Here is a 23,381-nt window from a genome sequence, read left to right as displayed (position 1 = left end):
ACAGAAAAACGTTTTTGACTTTTAATATTTTAACTTAAGGATAAATTTAATCTCAAATTCATAGGGAATTATGTCAAGCGCGTCATTAGTTCACCGTGCCGTTTGTTGAACCTTGTCACGTGATTTTTGGTGGGTGTACATTGACCTCGATTTCGACAGCAAGCTGCAAATGGCGGACAGCATTTGATGCGCTTGTAGTTGAAAGTCTAGGCTATCAAACAAGAAAAGAAGGACACGTGCACTTATTTAACTTTGCTGCTTAAGTAAAGGTAAGTATGTCGTACAACCCAACACAGTCTTAACATTTCATATGTTTTCCTTTTTTACCATTTCTCTCTTACTTCTTGACCGGCGCCACCTGTGTGCATTGATTGATCCCCTCCCCTTCCTGTATTTGAACCGCATTTTAATCATTTACAGTGGTCTGTTCTTCATGTCTACTAATGAAATCAATTTCCTAGACAAGACATGAAAAATACATTCTAGAAATAAATGGAAATGACAATTTGAATGCTGGGAGTTGTTACAAGGGGAAGGAATGGATATGTGTAATGAGTCATAACCAAATATTGAAGTAATCATGATGTAGCTTAGCCCTCTTTACCAGCTCAGTAAATGTTCTTGTTAAGACACAGATATATTTTATGGCCAAGAATTTCCATTCATTTTTTCATCTTCTCTCTGGGCATGTGTGGTAAATTGAAAAATGTATTCTGAAATTATCAGTGAAAAGAAATGCTTTTTATTATTATTGTCAGAGCATGTAATTTAAACTGAAAATAGGGGCAGAAGTTTTATAATGTCTGCCCATTTGTACTACCCCTTGATTGCAGTGTTAATTTATTGGAAATGAATTTTCAAATATAAATGCTCTTGATTAGTAATGCATCTCTGTGAAACTGAGATGTTTACATTATTTTCACTGATTTGGGCATTTACTGCAATTTCAGTCTAATTCCATTTTTGTCTATTATTCTTTTAGTTTATTTGATGTCATATTTAATTATAATGTGCCACTTTTATCTTTCCAGCCACCATCCACCATGCCGGCAGTGAAAGGAGATGGAATGAGAGGGCTTGCAGTTTTTATATCTGACATCAGAAACTGTAAGTTTCAGGTTGTTGATGAAAGGCCCTCACAGGCTGACTGAAAACTCTGCTCTTATTAGCTTAGAGTTGAATGTCAGTTACTTTATAATTATAGTATTCCATTCTTGATTATTTCTTGTGTGTTTTGTAAATAATCATATTTCCATTTCCTGTTATTGGCTAAATTTGTGGTTGTTCTGGATCAGAAATGAAAGAAATTTTTTGCATTAGGTACCTAACTTTATATTAAAAAATAAACATTATAGATATGCCCATCTGAGATTTACTGCACAGATACTTTGAAGTTGAATAATGAGTGCATATATTAAAGATTTTATGTACGGCAGTAGATAAAATGATGACTTTTGTACTTGATACTTATCTAGAATAACAAATGACACAGCAGAAAACAATGAGAATTTGTGGGTTTAAAGGGACCATATACAAACAGATTTCCAAAAAAAAAAAATAAATAAATAAAAAAAATAAAAATGTAGGTGAAGCTTTGGAAGTTGTGAATTGTAGGGTTACATTCTAAAAATATGGATTTGTGATATATCCACCTTTTCCTGAATCTTCTATATAATTTTATGTTATGCGACCTCTTTTTGTTCCATATACTCTTTACAGTTTACAGTGTTCAAAATCAGGAAATTTAGTGCTCTTCAGTATTCTGTTTATTATTTGTCTGGATAATTGTTTAAACAAGCTAAGCTTATTGTCCTCAATAACACTGTATGATAGTTTCCAATAAAGTCAAGAGTTTTCAAATTATGCTCCTTGATTTATAGCACTAAAATGAATAAAAATGTCTCATTTTCTTTTAAATGCAACTGTATCTGAAATTGGTGTATTTGACTTTTTGCATGTGGTATCATAGGATTTAAAAACACTCTTAAGGTGGAATACATTGTGTGACCTTGATCCTGTTACATTCAAGATGCTGCTGATAAGTGTATCTTGTGGTGTAGTTATCTTTACAAGTAATGACTGGAATGCTGGATTGTTATATGCTTCAAAGTATGTAAAAGCTTCGTACAGTGCACTTTGCTTTAGAGAAATTTTGATTTCAAAAACTGTAACTTAAAGTCATATGGCCTTGATAGTAAATTTGATTTTTAAGTAATACTGACAGCTTTTACACTTTTGGTAAAAAAAAAAAAAGAAGAAAAGAAGGGAAATTTAAGTGAAAAAGGTTCTAATGTACGGCTTTGACTGGCTACTGCTGATTGTTTAAAAATAACTCAAGCATATAAACCAGCTTTTGATACCTAGGGTTTATTGATTAGATACATTTTGAAGTGCAGTCATTTACTTAACACACAGAGAAATGAATGTGTATGTCCATTGTTTCCTATTAGGGAGCAAGGAAATGAGAATAGGTGTAAACTGTGAAATTTGCCATGTAGCCAGTAAGTGCAGCCAAGTTAGCATTCCCATGGGGCTGCAGAATGGAAGTCTGTTCCGTGATAGAGACTCAGTGTTATATGCTTTCTCATGGATTGGCCATGAAAATTTGATGAAAGGCCTTGTGTGTTTTGTGTTCTGTTTGTCAAGCTGTATGCTGATGTGGTAGCCTCAGAAGTTTTAGTTAAATTTGTGAGGCTAATCCCACTGTTCAGGTCAATATTAGCAAAATAGTTTTAGATTTTATTTTGCATTTTACTCATTCTGTTACTTAAGAAAATTGATAAGGAAATTGAGTGCTTTATCAGATTGTAATCCAGAACAATTAATAGTTTTTAGAAACATTAAAATGTTGGATAGAAAACACCAACACATGTTAGGCAAATTGTCATTAAATTTTTGTTTACTGGTTTTGCTACATTTATTTTTTCCATAGCAGGAATGTACCACTATTGACTAGTTGATATGACATTAAACTGCCACCTGGTAAATACTAAATATGGCATCTTGTCTAGCCTAAAACTGTTTCCAAGTTGAAATATTTTTTTCTCAGAATGTTCGTTTTAATTTTATATTTTCTTAACAAGATAGAGGGTGTGGGGTGAGTTTTTATATAACAGCTATTATATATTTTTCTTTTTACACATGAATAATTGATTTGTTTTGATTTTCATTTTCAGGCAAAAGCAGAGAAGCAGAAATCAAAAGAATCAACAAAGAACTGGCCAACATTAGATCAAAATTCAAAGGTAAAACAAAAGTTAAAGGACAGTTGTACTGCTGTTGTTGATGATGGAATATTTACTGGTCAAAATGAAATGTATGGGTATAATATTTCAAATTTAGCAACTGAACATGACTTTTTAGTTTTTCAACATTATATCTTGACCCTGATAGTTTTAATGTTCCCTGTACTCTGGCAATTTTTGAAACTTATTATTTAATTCTTTATTTATTTTATTTTATTGTCAAGTTTGAATTCATTAAGCTCATCTGTACCTATAATAGGAGTATACTCAAAATCTGTGTATAGTATTCATTCCACTGAATAATAGAATTTTAACAGGAAAGGAGTATTTGTATATGTGGGAGTAATGAAAAGTCAATACATGATGCCTGGAGTATTTTCCAAGTGTGCAGAATAATTTGAGAATGCTGAAGTTAACTATTATTCCTGTGAGGAACGGCTGTCTTTTTATGACGTTTAATTCTGTGGTATGATAAACTTTATGCACGCTTTTGTTTGATATATTGCAAATTCATTGCCGAGATGTCTGATGCTTTCAAGCCAACAGTGTTTGCTGAATTTGGAGTGGATATGGATTTTCTGCTTTATCAGTGCTAAAGCCTAAAGCAATTCCAGAAATTTTATTATTTTGTCTCAAATTATGATTATTATTTTTTTTTTTCTGTTTCTTCATATCTTAACAGACATTTAATATTTATATTCATTGTATAATCAGCCCCATAAGTGATGCCCTTAATTGGTCTCTTTTGGATTTCCTCTTGTCTGGGTTGTTTTCAGTTCACTTCGGTTATTATAATAATTAGCTGCCAGGCATCATTTGACTGGAGTTTCACTTGAGACTTGTATGGTACCTGCATTATTGTACCACCAGCGTTAGCGCTGGCGGTACACATGGTTTCGGTCCCGTCCGGATCGTTCCGCCGGCTCCGCCGGCTCCGCCGGACGGCTACCGTTACCGCTTCTCCTCCTAGACGGTAAGGGCCCCCGTACCCATCTCTTGGATTTAGGTCACCTATAATCTCAACTCGTTCCACGTAAAATTTGGGCTTTGTCGGTATTGGGGTCTAGGTGTGGCACTCATTGCAATGCACCCTTGTCTAAAAATGGCAAAATTAAATGCTAATTATCTACCCTACGGAAGGAATTATGGGAAAAATTTCTACAGATGGCTTTCCAAAAGTCATATGTGTAGATTTCAAATATGCCCTTGGATTTGACCTTTGACCTTTATTTCAAGGTCAAACGGGCCAAAATTTTCAAAAAAATTAATTTTTTTACGAAAAAAAAAATTATTTGCCCTGTTATTCAGACACCACACAGACTTAACCAAAAATATTATTGGAAGTTGTTACCCTTCAGGTCATCTTTCATCTCCGTGAATTTGGGGTCAATCGGTGCATTTTCACGGGAGTAGCGGCCATAAGATACTGAAACTGAAAACTGTCTCTAATTCGGGAACCGTTAATGCTAGAGACCCATTCTTTTTTGCATTTTGTAGAGCATGTAAAGCCCAACACTGGAGGTGGTCTCCGTTTTTTTGTATTCCATACGGTTTTCGAGTTACGCTGTATCAAAAAGTACATATTGGTGGTGAAAGCAAAATGTGCAGTACGGTAATGGATAATAAATTTTGAACTCCAGAAATATATATAAGGCTTGGCAAAGCAGACAACTCATGGTCAAAAATAACATTATTTCATCAAATTTGAACTTCTGGAACTTCAGAGCACCTCCCATTTCAAGAATTTTGACCAAAATTACCTTTTCTTTATTTTAATTAATTTTTTTCTGTAGGAAATTTATGGCACATTATGGTAACTCCAAAATTATAACATTTAGCCCCTTATATCTCCAAAACTGGCAGAGATAGGTCCATAGTTACTATTGAAGTTGAATAGGAAGTCATATACTGGCAATCTTACTGTGACCTTGAAATTGACCTTTGACCTACTTTTCACTATGAACTGAACTTTGCAAATTTTGCTTCCCTTTTATCTACAAAACTGGCAGAGATATGTCCATAGTTACTATTGAACTTGAATAGGAAGTCATATACTGGCAATCTAAATGTGTCCTTAAAATTGACCTTTGACCTACTTTTCACCATGAACTGAACTTTGCAAATTTTGCTTCCCTTTTATCTCCAAAACTGGCAGAGATAGGTCCATAGTTACTATTGAACTTGAATAGGAAGTCATATACTGGCAATCTAAATGTGACCTTAAAATTGACCTTTGACCTACTATTCACCATGAACTGAACTTTGCAAATTTTGCTTCCCTTTTATCTCCAAAACTGGCAGAGATAGGTCCATAGTTACTATTGAACTTGAATAGGAAGTCATATACTGGCAATCTTACTGTGACCTTGAAATTGACCTTTGACCTACTTTTCACCATGAACTGAACTTTGTAAATTTTGCTTCCCTTTTATCTCCAAACCTGGCAAAGATATGTCCATGGTTACTATTGAACTTGAATAGGAAGTCATATACTGGCAATCTTACTGTGACCTTGAAATTGACCTTTGACCTACTTTTCACCATGAACTGAACTTTGCAAATTTTGATTCCCTTTTTATCTCCAAAACTGGTAGAGATATGTTGATAGTTACCATTGAAGTTGAGTAGGAAGTCATATACTGGCAATCTTACTGTGACCTTGAAATTGACCTTTGACCTACTTTTCACCATGAACTGAACTTTGCAAATTTTGCTTCCCTTTTTTCTCCACCACTGGCTGAGATAGGTCCATAATTACTATAGAACTTGAATAGGAAGTCATATACTGGCAATCTAAATGTGACCTTAAAATTGACCTTTTACCTACTTTTCACCATGAACTGAACTTTGCAAATTTTGCTTCCGTTTTATCTCCAAAGTTACGCTGTATCAAAAAGTACATATTGGTGGTGAAAGCAAAATGTGCAGTACGGTAATGGATAATAAATTTTGAACTCCAGAAAAATAAAACATAAGGCTTGGCGAAGCAGACAACTTGTGGTCAAAAAAAAAAAACATTATTTCATCAAATTTGAACATCTCGAACTTCAGAGCACCTCCCATTTCAAGAATTTTGACCAAAATGACCTTTTCTTTATTTTAATTATTTTTTTCTGTAGGAAATTTATGGCACATTATGGTAACTCCAAAATTATAACATTTAGTCCCTTATATCTCCAAAACTGGCAGAGATAGGTCCATAGTTACTATTGAAGTTGAATAGGAAGTCATATACTGGCAATCTTACTGTGATCTTTAAATTGATCTTTGACCTACTTTTCACTATGAACTGAACTTTGCAAATTTTGCTTCCCTTTTATCTCCAAAACTGGCAGAGATATGTCCATAGTTACTATTGAAGTTGAATAGGAAGTCATATACTGGCAACCTTACTGTGTCCTTAAAATTGACCTTTGACCTACTTTTCACCATAAACTGAACTTTGTAAATTTTGCTTCCCTTTTATCTCCAAAACTGGCAGAGATAGGTCCATAGTTACTATTGAAGTTGAATAGGAAGTCATATACTGGCAATCTAAATGTGACCTTAAAATTGACCTTTGACCTACTTTCCACCATGAACTGAACTTGCAAATTTTGCTTCCCTTCTATCTCCAAAGTTACGCTGTATCAAAAAGTATATATTGGTGGTGAAAGCAAAATGCGCAGTACGGTAATGGATAATAAATTTTGAACTCCAGAAAAATAAAACATAAGGCTTGGCAAAGCAGACAACTCATGGTCAAAAATGACATTATATCATCAAATTTGAACATCTCGAACTTCAAGACACTTCCCATTTCAAGAATTTTGACCAAAATTACCTTTTCTTTATTTTAATTAATTTTTTCTGTAGGAAATTTATGGCACATTATGGTAACTCCAAAATTATAACATTTAGTCCCTTATATCTCCAAAACTGGCAGAGATAGGTCCATAGTTACTATTGAAGTTGAATAGGAAGTCATATACTGGCAATCTTACTGTGACCTTGAAATTGACCTTTGACCTACTTTTCACCATGAACTGAACTTTGTAAATTTTGCTTCTATTTTATCTCCAAAACTGGCAGAGATAGGTCCATAGTTACTATTGAACTTGAATAGGAAGTCATATACTGGCAATCTAAATGTGACCTTGAAATTGACCTTTGACCTACTATTCACCATGAACTGAACTTTGCAAATTTTGCTTCCCTTTTATCTCCAAAACTGGCAGAGATAGGTCCATAGTTACTATTGAACTTGAATAGGAAGTCATATACTGGCAATCTTACTGTGACCTTGAAATTGACCTTTGACCTACTTTTCACCATGAACTGAACTTTGTAAATTTTGCTTCTATTTTATCTCCAAAACTGGCAGAGATAGGTCCATAGTTACTATTGAAGTTGAATAGGAAGTCATATACTGGCAATCTTACTGTGACCTTGAAATTGACCTTTGACCTACTTTTCACCATGAACTGAACTTTGCAAATTTTGATTCCCTTTTATCTCCAAAACTGGCAGAGATAGGTCCATAGTTACTATTGAAGTTGAATAGGAAGTCATATACTGGCAATCTTACTGTGACCTTGAAATTGACCTTTGACCTACTTTTCACCATGAACTGAACTTTGTAAATTTTGCTTCTATTTTATCTCCAAAACTGGCAGAGATTAGTCCATAGTTACTATTGAAGTTGAATAGGAAGTCATATACTGGCAATCTTACTGTGACCTTGAAATTGACCTTTGACCTACTTTTCACCATGAACTGAACTTTGCAAATTTTGATTCCCTTTTATCTCCAAAACTGGCAGAGATAGGTCCATAGTTACTATTAAACTTGAAAAGGAAGTCATATACTGGCAATTTACTGTGACCTTGAAATTGACCTTTGACCTACCTTACGATGAATTACCTTTGATTGTACCATTTTAAATTATATATATATTTTTGCATATTTTGAAAATTCTTGTTGATTGCATTTTTACAGCTTGTCAAGCACAAGACTGGTGGCTGTGTCCCTTACTTTGTGTATGTGGGGGTCTATACGAATGCGCTTGCTCCAGCTGGTGATACAATATTCGGAGGCGGTATCGCCTCTCTGATCCTCTAGTTTTTGCATGCAGAATTAATGAGCAGCAATATTATTTTAGATGCTCCTTGAAAATACAGAGTACATAAAGTAATAGTAGACAGTATCATTTTGAAATTCATAGTACGTTAAGTATTAGTCCTTGAGAAAATGTTGATACAGTAAATATAAAAAGTTACAGTTTTTATCCTAGATGACGAAATGTGGAAAAATGTCAGTGAGGATCAGTATATTGATTAGTAATATTTGCAGTCATAAATTGGCCAATATGAACATATTTTATTTTTCTGCTTTTGGTTAGTTATTATGAATAGTATTTAATATCAGTAGGAAGTGTCAGTGTTAGTCTGTTTATGAATTAGCTCCTAAAATGTCTGCTGTAGTTGAAAGTGCACAACATGAGTTGGTGTGGCCTGAAGTAAAAATGTTCATGTTTGGCTGAATTTGGAATCTACACTTGCTTGCCAAGCAGGCAATTGGGAGACGCTTTGTTTAAACATAATTTGATTTATTGCTTTGGAAAACTTTTTCTCACCTTCCCCCCCCCCCCCCCCCCCCAAATAATTCTGTTATGAACAGATACTTTACAAAGGTTAATATCAGTTTTCATCAGATTTTGTAATGTGATTATATAAGAAATGCTGGTTGGATGTTCCTTATTCTTCTCCTATTATCTCATGGCAACAGCAGTGTGCCACAGATTGTGCCTGAGCTGTGCCACAATACATTTAAGTCACAGTCAGAGACAAGTATTATACTAGAAACAAAATAAAAAATCATTTCCACCAACTTGTACTGTACATTCAGATACCCAGCAATCCTGGAGACCTGACAGGAATCGATACTCACTGCTACTTCTCCTAGACACGGACATGCATACATTGGTTTTGTGAGTGGCTCAGAATCTGTATGGCTATATTCTTTTGTCAACCATACATTGTCCTGGGTTGGTTCTTTTTCTTTGGTATTGACACATGTGGATGCTTTGGGCTTAGGTAGATCTGTAGTTTGAGCATTTCATTTAAGACATGTTCACTCAAAGGAAAAAGTCAATACTTGGTAATGATTAGTGTACCGCCAGTCTCTCGCCTGACTCTGAATAATAAAGATGGATTTTCAGGGAAATCCTTGTATGTCTCCAGGAGGGTTAACATTTTTTGAAATGCAGACTGATTTGATTTGCGGTTTTAAAAGTTCTCCCCTGACATTATTAAAAATGTCAGAAACTGTATTCAAGGATGTAACCTAATTAGAAATGCTTTCAAAACCCTCTGGATTGGCAAACACTGTTCACAATACTGTCATTGTGTGTGTGTGTATGGGGCCCGGGGGGGGGGGGGGGGTTGTAGGCACAAACTGAAGACTGGAATATCCAAACACCTGTATGTCACATTTTTAAAATTTTAATATATGCATTTTTTAGACACTGGACTTTGGGATGGTTTAACCTTTTCAATTTCTGAGGTCTTTAAAGTGAAGCTAATTTGTTGCAGTATTGTGAAGAGTGGTTGGATTGGGATGAGGGACTCGGTATCGTAGATTGATCTAAATTACTTTTTTTCAGAGAATTAGTCCCAAAGGAAATTTGATGAATTAAACTTCTGTCTGCTTGGATACGTATGTAAAATATTACTGTTTTGTGTAGTATCTGCACAGTAATAAAATGTAAATGTCTGTGGCCACTAATAATTTCAAAGAAATTTGCTCTGCCTCTTACATACCAGCAGCTACATACAAGCATTATTTCATTAGAGTATAGAATTGTTTCTAAAGGGATGATGTACAGAAGGCAGGGATTAATATTTACTGAAAATAAGACATTTGATAAAGTAATCATGTCTCTGGTACTTTTCCCTTGTTGCCCACTGTCAACTTTCCTATTTCATTCACCCAAAGGGTTGTATCAGTTTCATTTCCTCAGCCAGTTTCTGAATTTTTATCTGATATCTATTGTTGATCATATGGGCAGATGTTTAAAGATGAAATGTTTTAAATATGGCATGTATGCATTATGTCTACATACTGCTTACTAATCTTGCTTTTGTTTGATAAATGTTCTTTTTTGCCTTTTAAGAGTTTTCTGTACTCTCTCTCACTCTCTCTGCCTCCCCCCCCCCCCCACATCCCATGTCAGCCAAAAAATCATTGAAATATAATCCTTAAATTATGTCAGGTTGCTATGTTACATGTGTAGATTATTGAACCCAGAGTGAAACAAAATGGGTAAAATCAGTAAGATAATCAAATGGATTTAGGTCTTATTAGTAGCATTAGTGAGGGATTGTATTATATTTAGTCCGTGGAATATTCTAATAAAAATATATTAGATGGTTCAAGAATTAGGCCACATTCATAACCAGTTGATCTGCATACTAAGAGATCTACAGATCAAATGTGGCTGACCCACTTTGAAAAGTTGACGCATAATCTAATAGACTCCCAACACATTCCCTGGGGGGGGGGGGGGGTTTATGTGTCAAGTTTTCAAGTGGGTTGGCCATATTTAATCTGCGGATCTGTTAGTCCGCTCGCTAATCAGCTTTGGTTGTGAATGTGGTCTAACGACTTCACTTAGATAGCATTGCTAGGTCTCAGTGTTTTGTCCTCCATTATGATAAGACATGTCTGAGAAGGTAATGTTTTCATTGGCTCCTGATTGAAACATGTTGTGTACATGAATAAACACACACACACACACACACACACACACACACACACACACACACACACACACACACACACACACACACACACACACACACACACACACACACTACAGGACACAGTCCAATAAAAATACACAAGACACTGTTTTATCAGCAAGGGATCGTTGAGGACAAAATGCGTTGATGATGTACAAATGAACCATGAGTCATGATGCCATTTACAGTTGTACATGTTATATTGGGTTGACATTCACACACACAATTGTTTTGATATATGCATGGTTAGATCTCATGGTAGGAACTCTGTCATTACTTTACATCATGGAAATAGATTGAGACACACATTGCCATTTGCTGTTTTAATCTTACGAAACATGTTACTGCTGTTGTGGCATCATTGATCTTTGTGTAAACTCTTATGTCATCCAAGCTTTACACGTATATTTATAAATATAATATTTATAATTTAAATGTAATTTTAAGTGTAATGTGTATTGTTTCTAGGTGATAAAACCCTAGATGGTTACCAGAAGAAGAAGTATGTGTGTAAGCTGCTGTTTATATTCCTGCTGGGCCATGACATTGACTTTGGCCACATGGAGGCAGTCAACCTGCTCAGTTCTAACAAATACACAGAAAAACAGATTGTAAGTGGAATCCTGACAAAGTTCAGCTTAGTTAACCTACTTACTTCCTCTCAGTATAAATTAAAGTAATCCAGAGAATGGCAATCCATCTGTTTTAAGTTTGAGGTGTAACCTTCGTGTCTTGGTAAAGGAAATGAAATTTGAAATGATATTTTGTTGAGCGTACATTGCTGTAGTATAGATAAAGATGTCATAGATGCTTAAAATAGGTTTTATTGAAGTGATTATGATGGTAAGAGAATTTGGTAGAAAATTGACATTTTAGATACATACACACCCTATTTAGAACTCTAAAAGTAAGACTTAGAATGAATAAAAAAGAAATAAATTGAGTTTTTTAAAGCTTGTATTGTTTATTTATTTTTTTTCTAGGGTTACTTGTTCATCTCAGTTCTGGTCAGTGCCAGCAGTGACCTGATGAAGCTGGTAGTCCAGTCCATTAAGAATGACATCGTCAGCCGTAACCCTGTGCATGTGTGCCTGGCCCTACAGTGTATTGCCAACATAGGCAGCAGAGACATGGCAGAAGCCTTTAATAGGGATATTCCAAAGCTTTTGGTATCAGGGTAAGGTGGCTTTCATCTGTAGATTGATACTAAGTACAAAGGAAATTGGCTTTTGAAAAATATTAATGCAGAGTTTTTAGTGGTGACGGTGAGTAACTAATGAAAAAAGGAAGAGGATATATATTTATAAAACCAGTGTGGTGGCTGTCATGAATTTTGCAGTTGATTGCTAGCTTTTTTCATAATAGCTGTAAATGTCATAATGTTCAGGTTGAATTGATTAATGCAGGTGATGGTAGGTAGAAGACTTAAATGCAAGCATAATATGTTTGTATATGAGACTTTTGGAGATGCGTTGCATGACTCACTTTGTATGTATGTATGTATGTATTACACAAGTTGAAATATAAATACACCAAAACACTTGAGTAAAACTAAGTATTGCTTTCCTTCCAGTGACACCATAGACTCTGTAAAGCAGAGTGCTGCCCTGTGCCTGCTGCGTCTGCTGAGAACAGCCCCAGATCTGATTCAGCTTGGAGAGTGGGCCTCCAGGGTCATTCACTTGCTCAATGATCAACACATGGTAAGCCCACATTACAAATATTTCCTATTTTACCCCCCCCCCCCCCCCCCTCCTCCAACACAACATTCTATGGCTTTCCTAGTTGAAATATATGGCATCACATATCCTTCTCCAGGTAGTTTGTATAATTTATATATACGTGCACCTAAAATATTAAATCGTTTTAAATTAGTGAAGCTATTGTCATATAAAGTTGGCTTAAACTTATTGAGCAAGAAATCATAATTTGAGGAAGAATAACATATACAATTATCATTGAACAAGCTCTGTATGAAAATGAATCAGGTAGTGAAATAATGAAGTTGCAAGTGCTTTTGCTCCCATAGAAACGATAGGCCTTAACAGCAGTTCTCCATTTAAATATATAATTGCTATATACATGTACATTTGTTTCCTTAAGGGTGTGGTAACAGCAGCAGCCAGTCTGATAGAGGCCCTGGTGAAGAGGAGTCCTGAGGAATACAAAGGCTGTGTGTCTCTGGCTGTGTCTAGACTCAGTAGAATTGTCACTTCTTCCTACACAGACCTCCAGGATTACACCTACTACTTTGTGCCAGCACCTTGGCTCTCTGTCAAACTGCTGAGGTTGCTACAGAATTATCCTCCACCAGGTGATGTGTTTATATTGTGTGATATGAACATCTGTAGATTTTGTACATTTTGGTGTTCCCAGTGTGAAAATCTTAGTTAACACATTCTTAATCAATTGTGCTGTATGGTCTGAGTTACCGAAAAAGTACACTGGGTATAAAAATTAGTGTAAGGAAGGAGAAAAGCTAAGTAACTTATACTAGTAAGGTATCTGGTGCCATTTCCATTACAAGCACACCTGTGCATATGAACACAAAATTTTATACATACTTTCCATAGGTTAGTAAGATTTTTTTAAAAATCTGGATGACTTAGTCATAGTAAGACTTATTCATTATTGTTCATTTAATTGGATTTGTATTTGCAGAGGACCCGGCTGTTCGCACAAGGCTGACTGAATGTTTAGAAACCATTCTGAACAAAGCCCAGGAGCCACCAAAGTCAAAGAAAGTGCAACACTCCAATGCCAAGAATGCAGTCTTATTTGAAGCCATTAATCTGATAATCCACATGGACAGTGATCCTAATCTGTTAGTAAGGGCATGTAACCAACTGGGACAGTTTTTGTCACATAGAGAAACCAATCTAAGGTAAGAAGGTGATAATTAGATGTTCAGTCTTGTTTTATTGACTTGATTTAGTTGATTCAGCAGTTCAGCTTAATGCCATCCATGATTATTGATTAGGTTTAATAAAGTTATGGACATTTTAGTGTGGTGAATTAAGTGTTGAAACAAGGGAATGCTCTTTACTATTGCTGGAGGAGAAAGGCATTTTATGTTATATAACAGTGCTACTCCTACTCAACTTAGTCTGTGTTTTAGTGTCTAAAATAAAGTGTTAAAATGTGGGAAGGCTCTTTACGTTGCTGGAGGAGAATGGTGTTCTGTGTTATTTGCTAGTGCCACACCTACTCTACATTGTCTGTTTTCTAGGTATCTTGCATTAGAAAGTATGTGCTTGCTGGCAACCTCAGAATTCTCTCATGAAGCAGTCAAAAAGCATCAGGAGACTGTGATCAATGCACTCAAGGTACAGATATTATAGACTTAATGTCATATAAATTAATTGATTTACAGTTGGTTGACAATATGATACAATAAATGATTTTAAAAAATTGATGAATTGCATTTCTTAAAACAATGTTTTGTATGTAATTCTGTAAAAAGTGATTTGAATGTTTTAAAAATAAATTGGGATTATATCAGAAATTGTTTTTCTAAAAATGAACAAAATGAATAGAATATGATGAAGAATTATGAGTAATAACTCCAATTCTGATTTGTAAATCTCCAGACTGAGAGGGACGTGAGTGTTCGTCAGAGGGCTGTGGATCTGTTGTATGCCATGTGTGACAGAACCAATGCAGAAGACATTGTAGCAGAGATGTTGACTTATTTGGAAACAGCAGATTATTCTATTAGAGAAGAAATGGTAAGGGTATCATCTTTAAACCAAATGATACTAAACCGAGCTTTAAACACTGTGATTTGTATGTAGTATTTGACAGTCAAGGCAGCTTTTGTGAAGGTCTTAAATGAAATTTTTATTAAAACTTAAGTGAAATATAGTTTCATAAGCTTTAAAGTTAAAGATTATAAGTGCATATTAGTGCAATAACTATACATAGGGGCATAAGCAAGTTAGAAGAAGTGGCAAGCACTATCTTTTCTCACTTATCCAATTCTCCCTACCAGGTCCTTAAAGTGGCTATCCTGGCAGAGAAGTATGCAGTGGACTACACATGGTATGTGGACACCATCCTGAATCTGATCCGCCTGGCTGGAGATTACGTCAGCGAGGAAGTCTGGTACAGAGTTATACAGATTGTCATCAACAGGGATGATGTTCAGGGATATGCTGCCAAGACTGTCTTCGAAGTAAGATGCTGTGTAGCCAGTGTTAAATGTTCATCATTTTATGTGTTATGTCAGTATTTGATGGTATTTGTTACAGTTGAGGCATGTTTGCAAAATGATTACTTAATAACATAAAAGCTCCTGATGTTTTATCTTGTACCCAACATGGATAACTTTACAGAAGATGTCCAGGTTTTTGTCCTTTAACTGGGAACAACATTCTGAAAATAGTCATGTTTTTTTCAGGCACTCCAGGCACCAGCATGTCATGAGAACATGGTGAAAGTAGGTGGATACATATTAGGAGAATTTGGTAACCTAATAGCTGGAGACCATAGGTCAAGGTGGGTATCCATTGTAGATATAAGTTTTCTAGTCTTGAAAAATTCTTTATAATTAACACATAGGTTTTATTTGAGTTAAACATAAGTAATAAAACCTATCATTTATCTAAAGAAAAGATAAACCTAATTTTTTTAAAATGTTGATACAAAGATTGGGATTTATGTGGTATTGAAGAGCCATTTGTACTTTCTTTCCAGTCCTATTGTGCAGTTCCAGTTGCTCCATTCTAAGTACCACCTGTGTATTCCAAGCACTAGGGGACTGCTGCTTTCAACTTATGTTAAATTTATCAATTTGTTCCCAGAGATAAAGGCACAAATACAAGAGGTCAGTGTAATGGTGTGGTCAAGTGTTTTTGGTTGATTTTTAAAACATAATATCAGCAGTTGCACAATGGTTTATTAGAGCTGTTTAGATCTAACTATATTACAGAAGGAAAATGTTCCTATAATCATTTTTTTTCTTTTTGAAAATGCTGTAGAACATAGATGTTCAATAATTTTAAGTATCACATACTGTTTTTCAGATTCTAAGAAATGACAATAATATAAGAAACCCAGATGTAGAAATTCAGCAGAGGGCTATAGAGTATTTGCAGCTGACTTCAGTCACTTCTACAGATGTACTGGTATGTGCAAAAAAGAAAAAGAAATGCATTTAACTGAAAATTTATGACTAGGAATATATGCACCGCAGTAAGATATTTCTTGTTATTAACAACAGTAAATGGTTGACTGAATATTTTGAGAATTTAATTTACACATGTATGTGCATAAATTCAATATATTTGGATCTTATTTTATCTTTACACTTAGGTTTTTAGAAAATGCAGATACTTCAGATATAATCTTTTTCACAGGCTACAGTATTAGAAGAGATGCCTCCCTTCCCGGAAAGAGAATCTTCCATTTTAGCCAAATTGAAGAAGAAGAAGCCAGGAGCTGCAGAGGATCCAGATGCTGCTGGCGGCAAGTCTTCACCCCCCACTGTTGCATCCAAACCAATGCCTGAGATTAGTGTTAATGCTAGTTACCAGCCACAGGTTAGTATATATGCTAGTTATCAGCCAGAGGTTAGTATATATGGTAGTTGCTAGTCACAGGTTAGTATATATGTTAGTTATCAGCCATGGGTTAGTGGGCTCCTAATGTAGAACCTCAGGAGTGGACAATGATACTACAGCTTGCTGGCCAAATTGTTGATATTTAAATTTTTTTCCTATGTGTATTTTATTATGTTGTCTTTATCTGGTTACTTTAATTTTAAAATATTATTTTGAATTATCTAAATAAAATATTGAAAATTAAAAGGGCTACACATCTGTGTTTGGCTATTTCATTTTCTGAATAACAACCTACGTAATGTTTTTTATGCATTTTTTGGTTACATGTTGATAGTATAAGATAGCACTTTTTGTGATGATGATGATGATGATGATGATGATGATGACCACGCATTATTTTCTTGTTCAGGGTGCATCAGGAGGATCAGCAGATTTGCTTGGCCTTTCGTCTTCAGCGCCCCCTGCAGCTGCTCCTGCCTCCAATGACACTGGCTGTCTGGTGGATGTGTTTGACATGCTGGGAACTGGCGCATCTCCTACAAGCAATGGCTTAACAGCTGCTGCAGACGAGAACTACAAAAGGTTTGGATCTGTTTGGGTTTTGACTGTGTGTGGTGCTTCACTTGTTTGTGGTGATGATGAGCTGTTTTTATGTAGTTTATTACAGTATAGCTGATCTATTGGCATGATAAGAGGACACAGTTGGTGTGATATAGATCAACACATTCAATATATTTGGGAGGTTGTGGAGGTGGGGCATGGTGAAATAGTCACCCGTTATAAAATGTTAATGAGGAGCTGAATTATAATCTGGGCTAATTTGGTTTAATTGGGAATATCTATACAAGTACAAGATGTTTTAAAGTTTCACCTTTACTAGATGAGTCTTTTAATGATGTGAAGTGCAGAGTTACTGATGAGCTTTCAGTAACTGGAGGCATTGTGCCACTCTATGTAAAGCTTACTTTTGTAATATTGAGGAGTTGGAAGATATTGGCTTAACATTGTTAAAGATGTTGAATTATTGGATTGTCTGTAGAAATCAGTGCTTTTTGTGTGGTTGAGGTGCTTATCTAGAGTGTGTTAAACTGGGGTAATAAACTGTTTGATATAGCAGTGTGAACCGCTTATTTGCTTAACTCTATACATGTATGTGTAAATCCTTTAATTGTTGAACCTGCTTATAAATTTGAACGAATTTGTGATTTTACTTCTCTGAATCATACTAACCAACATCAGAACATAAAATATCACACTTAACAGCATATTGATTTAGAGGTTTCCTTTTCCTGAAGAAAGAATTATGTTTGATATTAATTACCTTTCTGTTGATATTCCAGTAATTTATAAAGGAGTTGAAAATTTAATGAAAAATGTGTTTAATTGTGGTGTAAACTTGTGAAAAAAGAAACTGTTATTCATAGTTTAACATCTTAGTCTTGGTGGCCAAGAAAGTAAAAGGTACTTGTCCAGATGATCTGTTAGAGCTTTGTCAGTGATTTTTATCAAGTATGGGATAGAATAATGATTTCTGAATGTTTAAAAAGGAGTGCTACCCCATGTTCTTGCTGCTTTGTGGAGTACATCTTATAGTTTAGAAGTGACAAAAGTAGTTGATTGTGCTAGAACATCCTCCTGGCTTGAACTGAAAGTGTATGTTCCATTGTAATGCATGTTTGTATTGAATGCTTGCTTATTATTCAGTGCAACTACCCCAGATCTTGAGGCTGGACCAGACAAAATACACGAGTGAGTGTCACAACTTTCTATGGCTGAAGTATTAGTGGATTTGAATTTTGTTCTGTGAATTGTATTGAATCTTTCATTATGACGTACAGTGAAGTAGTACAAGTATTTTTTGTTTCTTTTTAGAATATTAGCACATTTTCCAATAATTAGAGAAAATGTATTTATGCAACTTAAAGTTTGTTGCCACAAATCCCTAACCTTTTAGTTTTATAAACTTGATATGTTTTTGTAGTGCTCAGATATGAGTAGTTTGTTTTCATGCTAGTGTTTATTGATATAAAGCCTAGAGAGCAGAACAAAGTATGATCCAGATGTGTAGAAATTGAAGCATGAATCATGCCTACTAATCATATATTTGAACCTTACATAATGTTTACATGCTGTCAGTAACTGTGTTATCTTACTTTTTTGCCATGTGACCCAAGTGGTAGCTAAGAGATGTGTTTAAACATTTTTGTAGTGAAGCTATATTAGGGTTGTGTGACATAGTATCTCATCATTCAGCAACCTTTGGGAAATAATATAAGGATTCCTTATTGCATAAGTAACTCTTATTTTGGTTGTTAACCATAGAATAAAAAGATTGCAATCAGTGTCCCTAAGACATTATGAAGATCCAAAGATCCAAGGGGAACTTGAAAATTTAGGAAAGCAGGAGTGTTTTATCTTGAGATGATCTTTTTTTTTACTTTGAATTACACACATTTTCTTATAAAAATGATGTAATTAGAATGTATTAAAAAGATTGTCAGAGAAAAGTGTTGTTTTGATTTTACGTGAAATGTACCTTTAAACATGACCTGAAGATTATTTTTAACTTGAGGCAGGCATTTGTATTTGTAGAATAACTCTTCTCTTTTAACTTTTGGATAATTTACAGTTTGTTTTTACAGCAATTTGAATCTTTTGTTTGTTATTCCAGGTTTGTATGCAGAAACAATGGTGTTATTTTTGAAAATGATCTGCTTCAAATTGGGATCAAATCCGAGTACAAGCAAAACCTTGGCAGAGTGGGAATGTTCTATGGTAACAAAACTAGCGTGCCATTTTCCAATTTTACCGCAGAAGTCAGCCTTCCAGGAGAGCTAAGTAGTCATATCCTTTACACAATTTCTTTTTCTTTATTATTGTTTTCTTAGTCTAGGAAACATGGTTAATGGTTTGTTAAACGGTGTGTGCCATTTTGCTACAAAAACATCATAGCTCTCAATACATCTGATATGGATATATGGTAAATCTTATTATTTTAAATATCAATTCCATTGTTGTAAATCTAAGTAGGTACTTACTTTGTTAAAGAATGTTAAGTACAAATGGAAAGCAGTCTGTATGATACTTTTTAGTTGCTATTACTGTCACAATAATCTTCAACCTTAAGTACTGGGAGTCTGTATTTCCATCTTGTGGTAAGCTTTCTTGTTTGAAGTCGTGTTTTCCTTAACCTTTTGTACAACTCATGGCTCAAGCTAAACCAGTAGATTCACAGGTAGAGGCAGGTGCCCAGAAGCAGCAACTTGTCAATATTGAGTGTGTGACAGATTTCACAGTGCCTCCTGTACTAGTAATCAATTTCCTGTAAGTATATTCAGTTTTCTTTTTCATTAATTCTCCAACAATATTATATTGAATGGTGGTGTTGTAGTTTGGTCGATGCATTTATGAGATAAGAATGTGGACAAATGAGTCTCATATGACTGAACTATTTTATATGATTGAACTGTTTTTGTTTTTCTGACTTGTTAGGTACAGTTAGTAAATAAATGCTATTTTGCACAAATATGTTTTGATTAAAAGGCGATTGATTGATTAAAATTATGTCAGGGGTTAGATTTATTTCTTTTAAATTTCTTTTAAAACAAATATTATGATGTTTAAGTTAATTTTGTATCTGTTTGGATTTTCAGTTATAATGGTGCCCAGCAACATATGACTGTTAAGATGCCAGTAATGGTGAATAAATTTTTAGAACCAGCTGAAATGGATGCGGCCACTTTCTTTCAAAGATGGAAAAATTTATCAGCGTAAGTCTGTTTTGCGTAAGATTTTTCTGTATCAGAAATGCTTTTCTCTAAACAAAATTAACAGACTGTTTCATTTAATTATGATTTCTTTTAATTATTTTTTTCCAAAATGCACATGGACTAAGTCAAGCTTTTCAATTTCACCTCTTTAGCCCTGCCCAGGAATGCCAGAAAATATTTAAAGCAAAACCACCAATGGATGGAGAACAAACAAAATCAAAGGTATTCTTATGACACATTAGATTGCTGTTCTTTAATAAGGAACAAAAAGAAAAAAAAAACTGAAAGATTAGGTAGGAATATCATGACAATTTTTTGAAAAGGTGTCTACAAACTTTTAAGGCAAAATGAACTTTGATATACTATTATTAACATTGTTAGAATTTGGCTTTTGCATTCATTTGTTAACAACACAGAATGTTTTGCACTTCTAGCTTCTCTGCTTTGGTTTGAGTATATTAGAAGATGTTGATCCAAACCCAGAGAACTTTGTGTCTGCTGGTGTCTTGCACACACGGAATCAACAGATTGGTGTGCTGTTACGACTGGAACCAAATTCACAAGCTCAGGTAGGTGCATTAGTAGATAAAAAATAGTACAAATGGCATGTGGACTATGGTTACAGATTTTACTGTTATGCAGGAGATGATAGAGCCCAAAATTTGTTTGTGTATAAGTAAAGAATACGTCATATTGACAAATATTTCTCTTTTGACAGTGGAGCAGAATACATTGTTTTTAGAATTAAGTCCTTTTCCATTACCATTGACTCTCCATTACAATAATATTGAAATACTGTTCAAATACTATTTTCAGATGTACCGATTAACAATTAGAGCAAGCAAAGATGCAATATCAACAACACTATGTGAGCTGTTAGAGAGTCAGTTCTGACTGGACTAAAACTGCCTTTTATTTATACATACAAGGCATACAAGTACTGTCTTATGTGTACAACATGTGCAAGAATGCTGTTGGCTGTATAGAATTGTACAAATAGTCAGGATCAGAAAAGAATGGAATATGTAAATTGTAATATCGTGACCCGTCTTAGTTATGTCCAGTTCTAGAATATATTGTCAATGTGGATAGAGTACTTTGTGGTATATGCAGATTTGGAGTGTTTTACTTTGAATGAATATAGGGGGGGAACATATATCACTCTGGAAGCTGGTTTCTTCTCTTCATCAAAATCAAATGATGATTTAATATGATGAAATCATTACTGCCATTTAAACAAGTATCCAAACAAAAACCAAATCTTTAATATATTGGATATAATTTAATTGTGATACTGATAAACAGTATGGTGATGACTCATGCCTCCTAGTCAATTGGTAACTGTAAGAATAAGTATACCAAGCAAGTCATGTTCCTGCTAATATATTTTGTTTCTTGTATTCATACCAATTCACCATTGAATAGAGGCTATTCATTTTTGCTTGGAGTTTAAACAGAATTCATGTAACTATACCTGTAAATGGTAAGTGTGTCTGTACATGGGTGTATGTTAAAAATGTCGTGTATGGTCTTATAAAAAATTTGTAGCTTGGGGATATCTCTGTGCAGCAATACAAACTAAATTTAAGAATATTGATTTAGTGTAACTGATTGAATAACAACATAGAAAATTGGCTCATTATATATAGCATATCACTGATGTATTTTGTAAAATGAATGTAAAAAAAACACTCGAGGTGAATGTCATTCCTATGTGTAAACTGTTGATATTTTTGGCCATGTCAACCTTGGGGAATACTTCATCAATGTCTGTCTCTTAACTGTCAAGTGACAACATAGGCATGGGAAGTGAAGGGTGTGAAATCCATTGGTGATTAGTTAACATTTATGTATAGATGCATTGTGTGCTACAGAAGTACATATTAACAAAAAATATATTGATATCCTATGATGGAATTAAAATAAGTGAAAGAAAAAGCCAGGTGATGTAGCAAGTGCTTGTTTGTGCAGAATTGAATAATATTGTATTTGTACCCTGAAGAGTGTGGAGTATGTAGAATTATCTACATCCATTGTTTGTATGAAATATGTTAATCTTCATCATTTTGAAGCTTTATTGTGTTATATACAACACCATCTTAAGGATAAGTTTTTAATTGATTTTGAGTTTGATGTCTGTCATGTTTTTTTTTCTTTTGTTTCAGGTAATAACGGGGCATGATTATATTTGCATAATGACCTTCCAGGAGTCACCATAATTATATGATATATATAACCATTCTAATGATGTTGTTCCTTGAATAAAATGATCAGTGCCACATGGGGGACAGTTCTTAAAAAGAATCTAAACACTATATGTATATCTATATATTTTATTATGCCATGGATCTTTAAAAACTGTATTGAATGCACCATATTTGAATGAATATACAAGAGTAGAGACATTCCAGTAGAATTCAGGGTTGCTTTCGGGGCAATATCCCACTACTCTGCAAACATTGAGCCACCCAGGTCAGATAGTTCAGAAAAGCATATTATACATTATATTTCAATAGCAGCAGTTAGGGGTTCAACCTACTGTAATTATTTGCTTTTTACTATTTGTAAATATCCAGTATTGATTTATAAATGCTATTTCTGATCATTTAGATTATTTTCACTTTCATTGATCTAGTAAGCTGAGATAATAATAAAGACTTGGCATGGGCTTTTGAATGGTAGATTTAGTTGGTGGCATGGCTTTGAACAGGTGTAAATATCACATTTTGATGTTGTATCTGCTGTACACATGGTTGGTGCTGAAACTTAGTGAAACTAAAAAAAATGGAGTTCTCTCGTTAGGGAAAAATATAATTCTAGCGTTATGTCATCCCACTGGTGTTGTGCTGAACTTCATTTTACAGTCTATTGGTAAAGTGATAACAAGAATATGTAGTGAAAATTTTGGAATGCATATATAAATATACAATTTTTTAAAAATTACAAAATGTTTTTTTGTTTGTTTGCTTGCTTGTTTTTCTGTCTCATCATTGCCTTTTTAGTGCATAGTTATTTTAGAATGAC

At 34.4% G+C, this 23,381-nt stretch overlaps 1 protein-coding gene across 2 annotated transcripts; it reads left to right on the top strand.

The window, feature by feature from the left end:
• The first annotated feature begins 89 nt into the window (after window positions 1-89).
• Window positions 90-23,305, top strand: LOC106169378 (AP-2 complex subunit alpha-2). 2 transcript variants are annotated; one of them, XM_087002948.1, is made up of 23 exons: window positions 90-269; window positions 1,032-1,107; window positions 3,177-3,245; window positions 11,495-11,637; window positions 12,010-12,203; window positions 12,600-12,729; window positions 13,130-13,340; window positions 13,688-13,910; window positions 14,256-14,352; window positions 14,617-14,754; window positions 15,018-15,200; window positions 15,426-15,523; window positions 15,722-15,851; window positions 16,051-16,152; window positions 16,384-16,566; window positions 16,997-17,169; window positions 18,292-18,336; window positions 19,259-19,432; window positions 19,789-19,911; window positions 20,241-20,357; window positions 20,510-20,579; window positions 20,792-20,926; window positions 21,174-23,305. In XM_087002948.1, the coding sequence occupies exons 2-23, from the start codon at window positions 1,044-1,046 to the stop codon at window positions 21,249-21,251; spliced, it is 2,880 nt and encodes a 959-aa protein (XP_086859074.1). In that variant the 5' UTR covers window positions 90-269; window positions 1,032-1,043; the 3' UTR covers window positions 21,252-23,305. The 2 variants fall into 2 exon arrangements, with proteins under 2 accessions (XP_086859074.1, XP_086859075.1); XM_087002949.1 differs by lacking the exon at window positions 18,292-18,336.
• The last annotated feature ends 76 nt before the right edge of the window (window positions 23,306-23,381 follow it).

Source organism: Lingula anatina, chromosome 1 (genome assembly GCF_051362555.1).
Source record: "Lingula anatina isolate TDL-2025a chromosome 1, LinAna3.0, whole genome shotgun sequence".
NCBI classification, from domain to species: Eukaryota; Metazoa; Brachiopoda; class Lingulata; order Lingulida; family Lingulidae; genus Lingula; species Lingula anatina.
Note: the sequence above shows the minus strand (reverse complement) of the source record. Positions and strands in the feature narration are given on the sequence as shown.

Bases quoted from the DNA above. Each gene is read 5' to 3' on its own strand.
- LOC106169378 (XM_087002948.1), top strand. From the start codon at position 1,044: ATGCCGGCAGTGAAAGGAGATGGAATGAGAGGGCTTGCAGTTTTTATA. The intron at 14,353-14,616 runs GTACAGATATTA...GTAAATCTCCAG, and splicing joins CTGTGATCAATGCACTCAAG to ACTGAGAGGGACGTGAGTGT. The intron at 20,358-20,509 runs GTAAGTCTGTTT...TCACCTCTTTAG, and splicing joins AGATGGAAAAATTTATCAGC to CCCTGCCCAGGAATGCCAGA.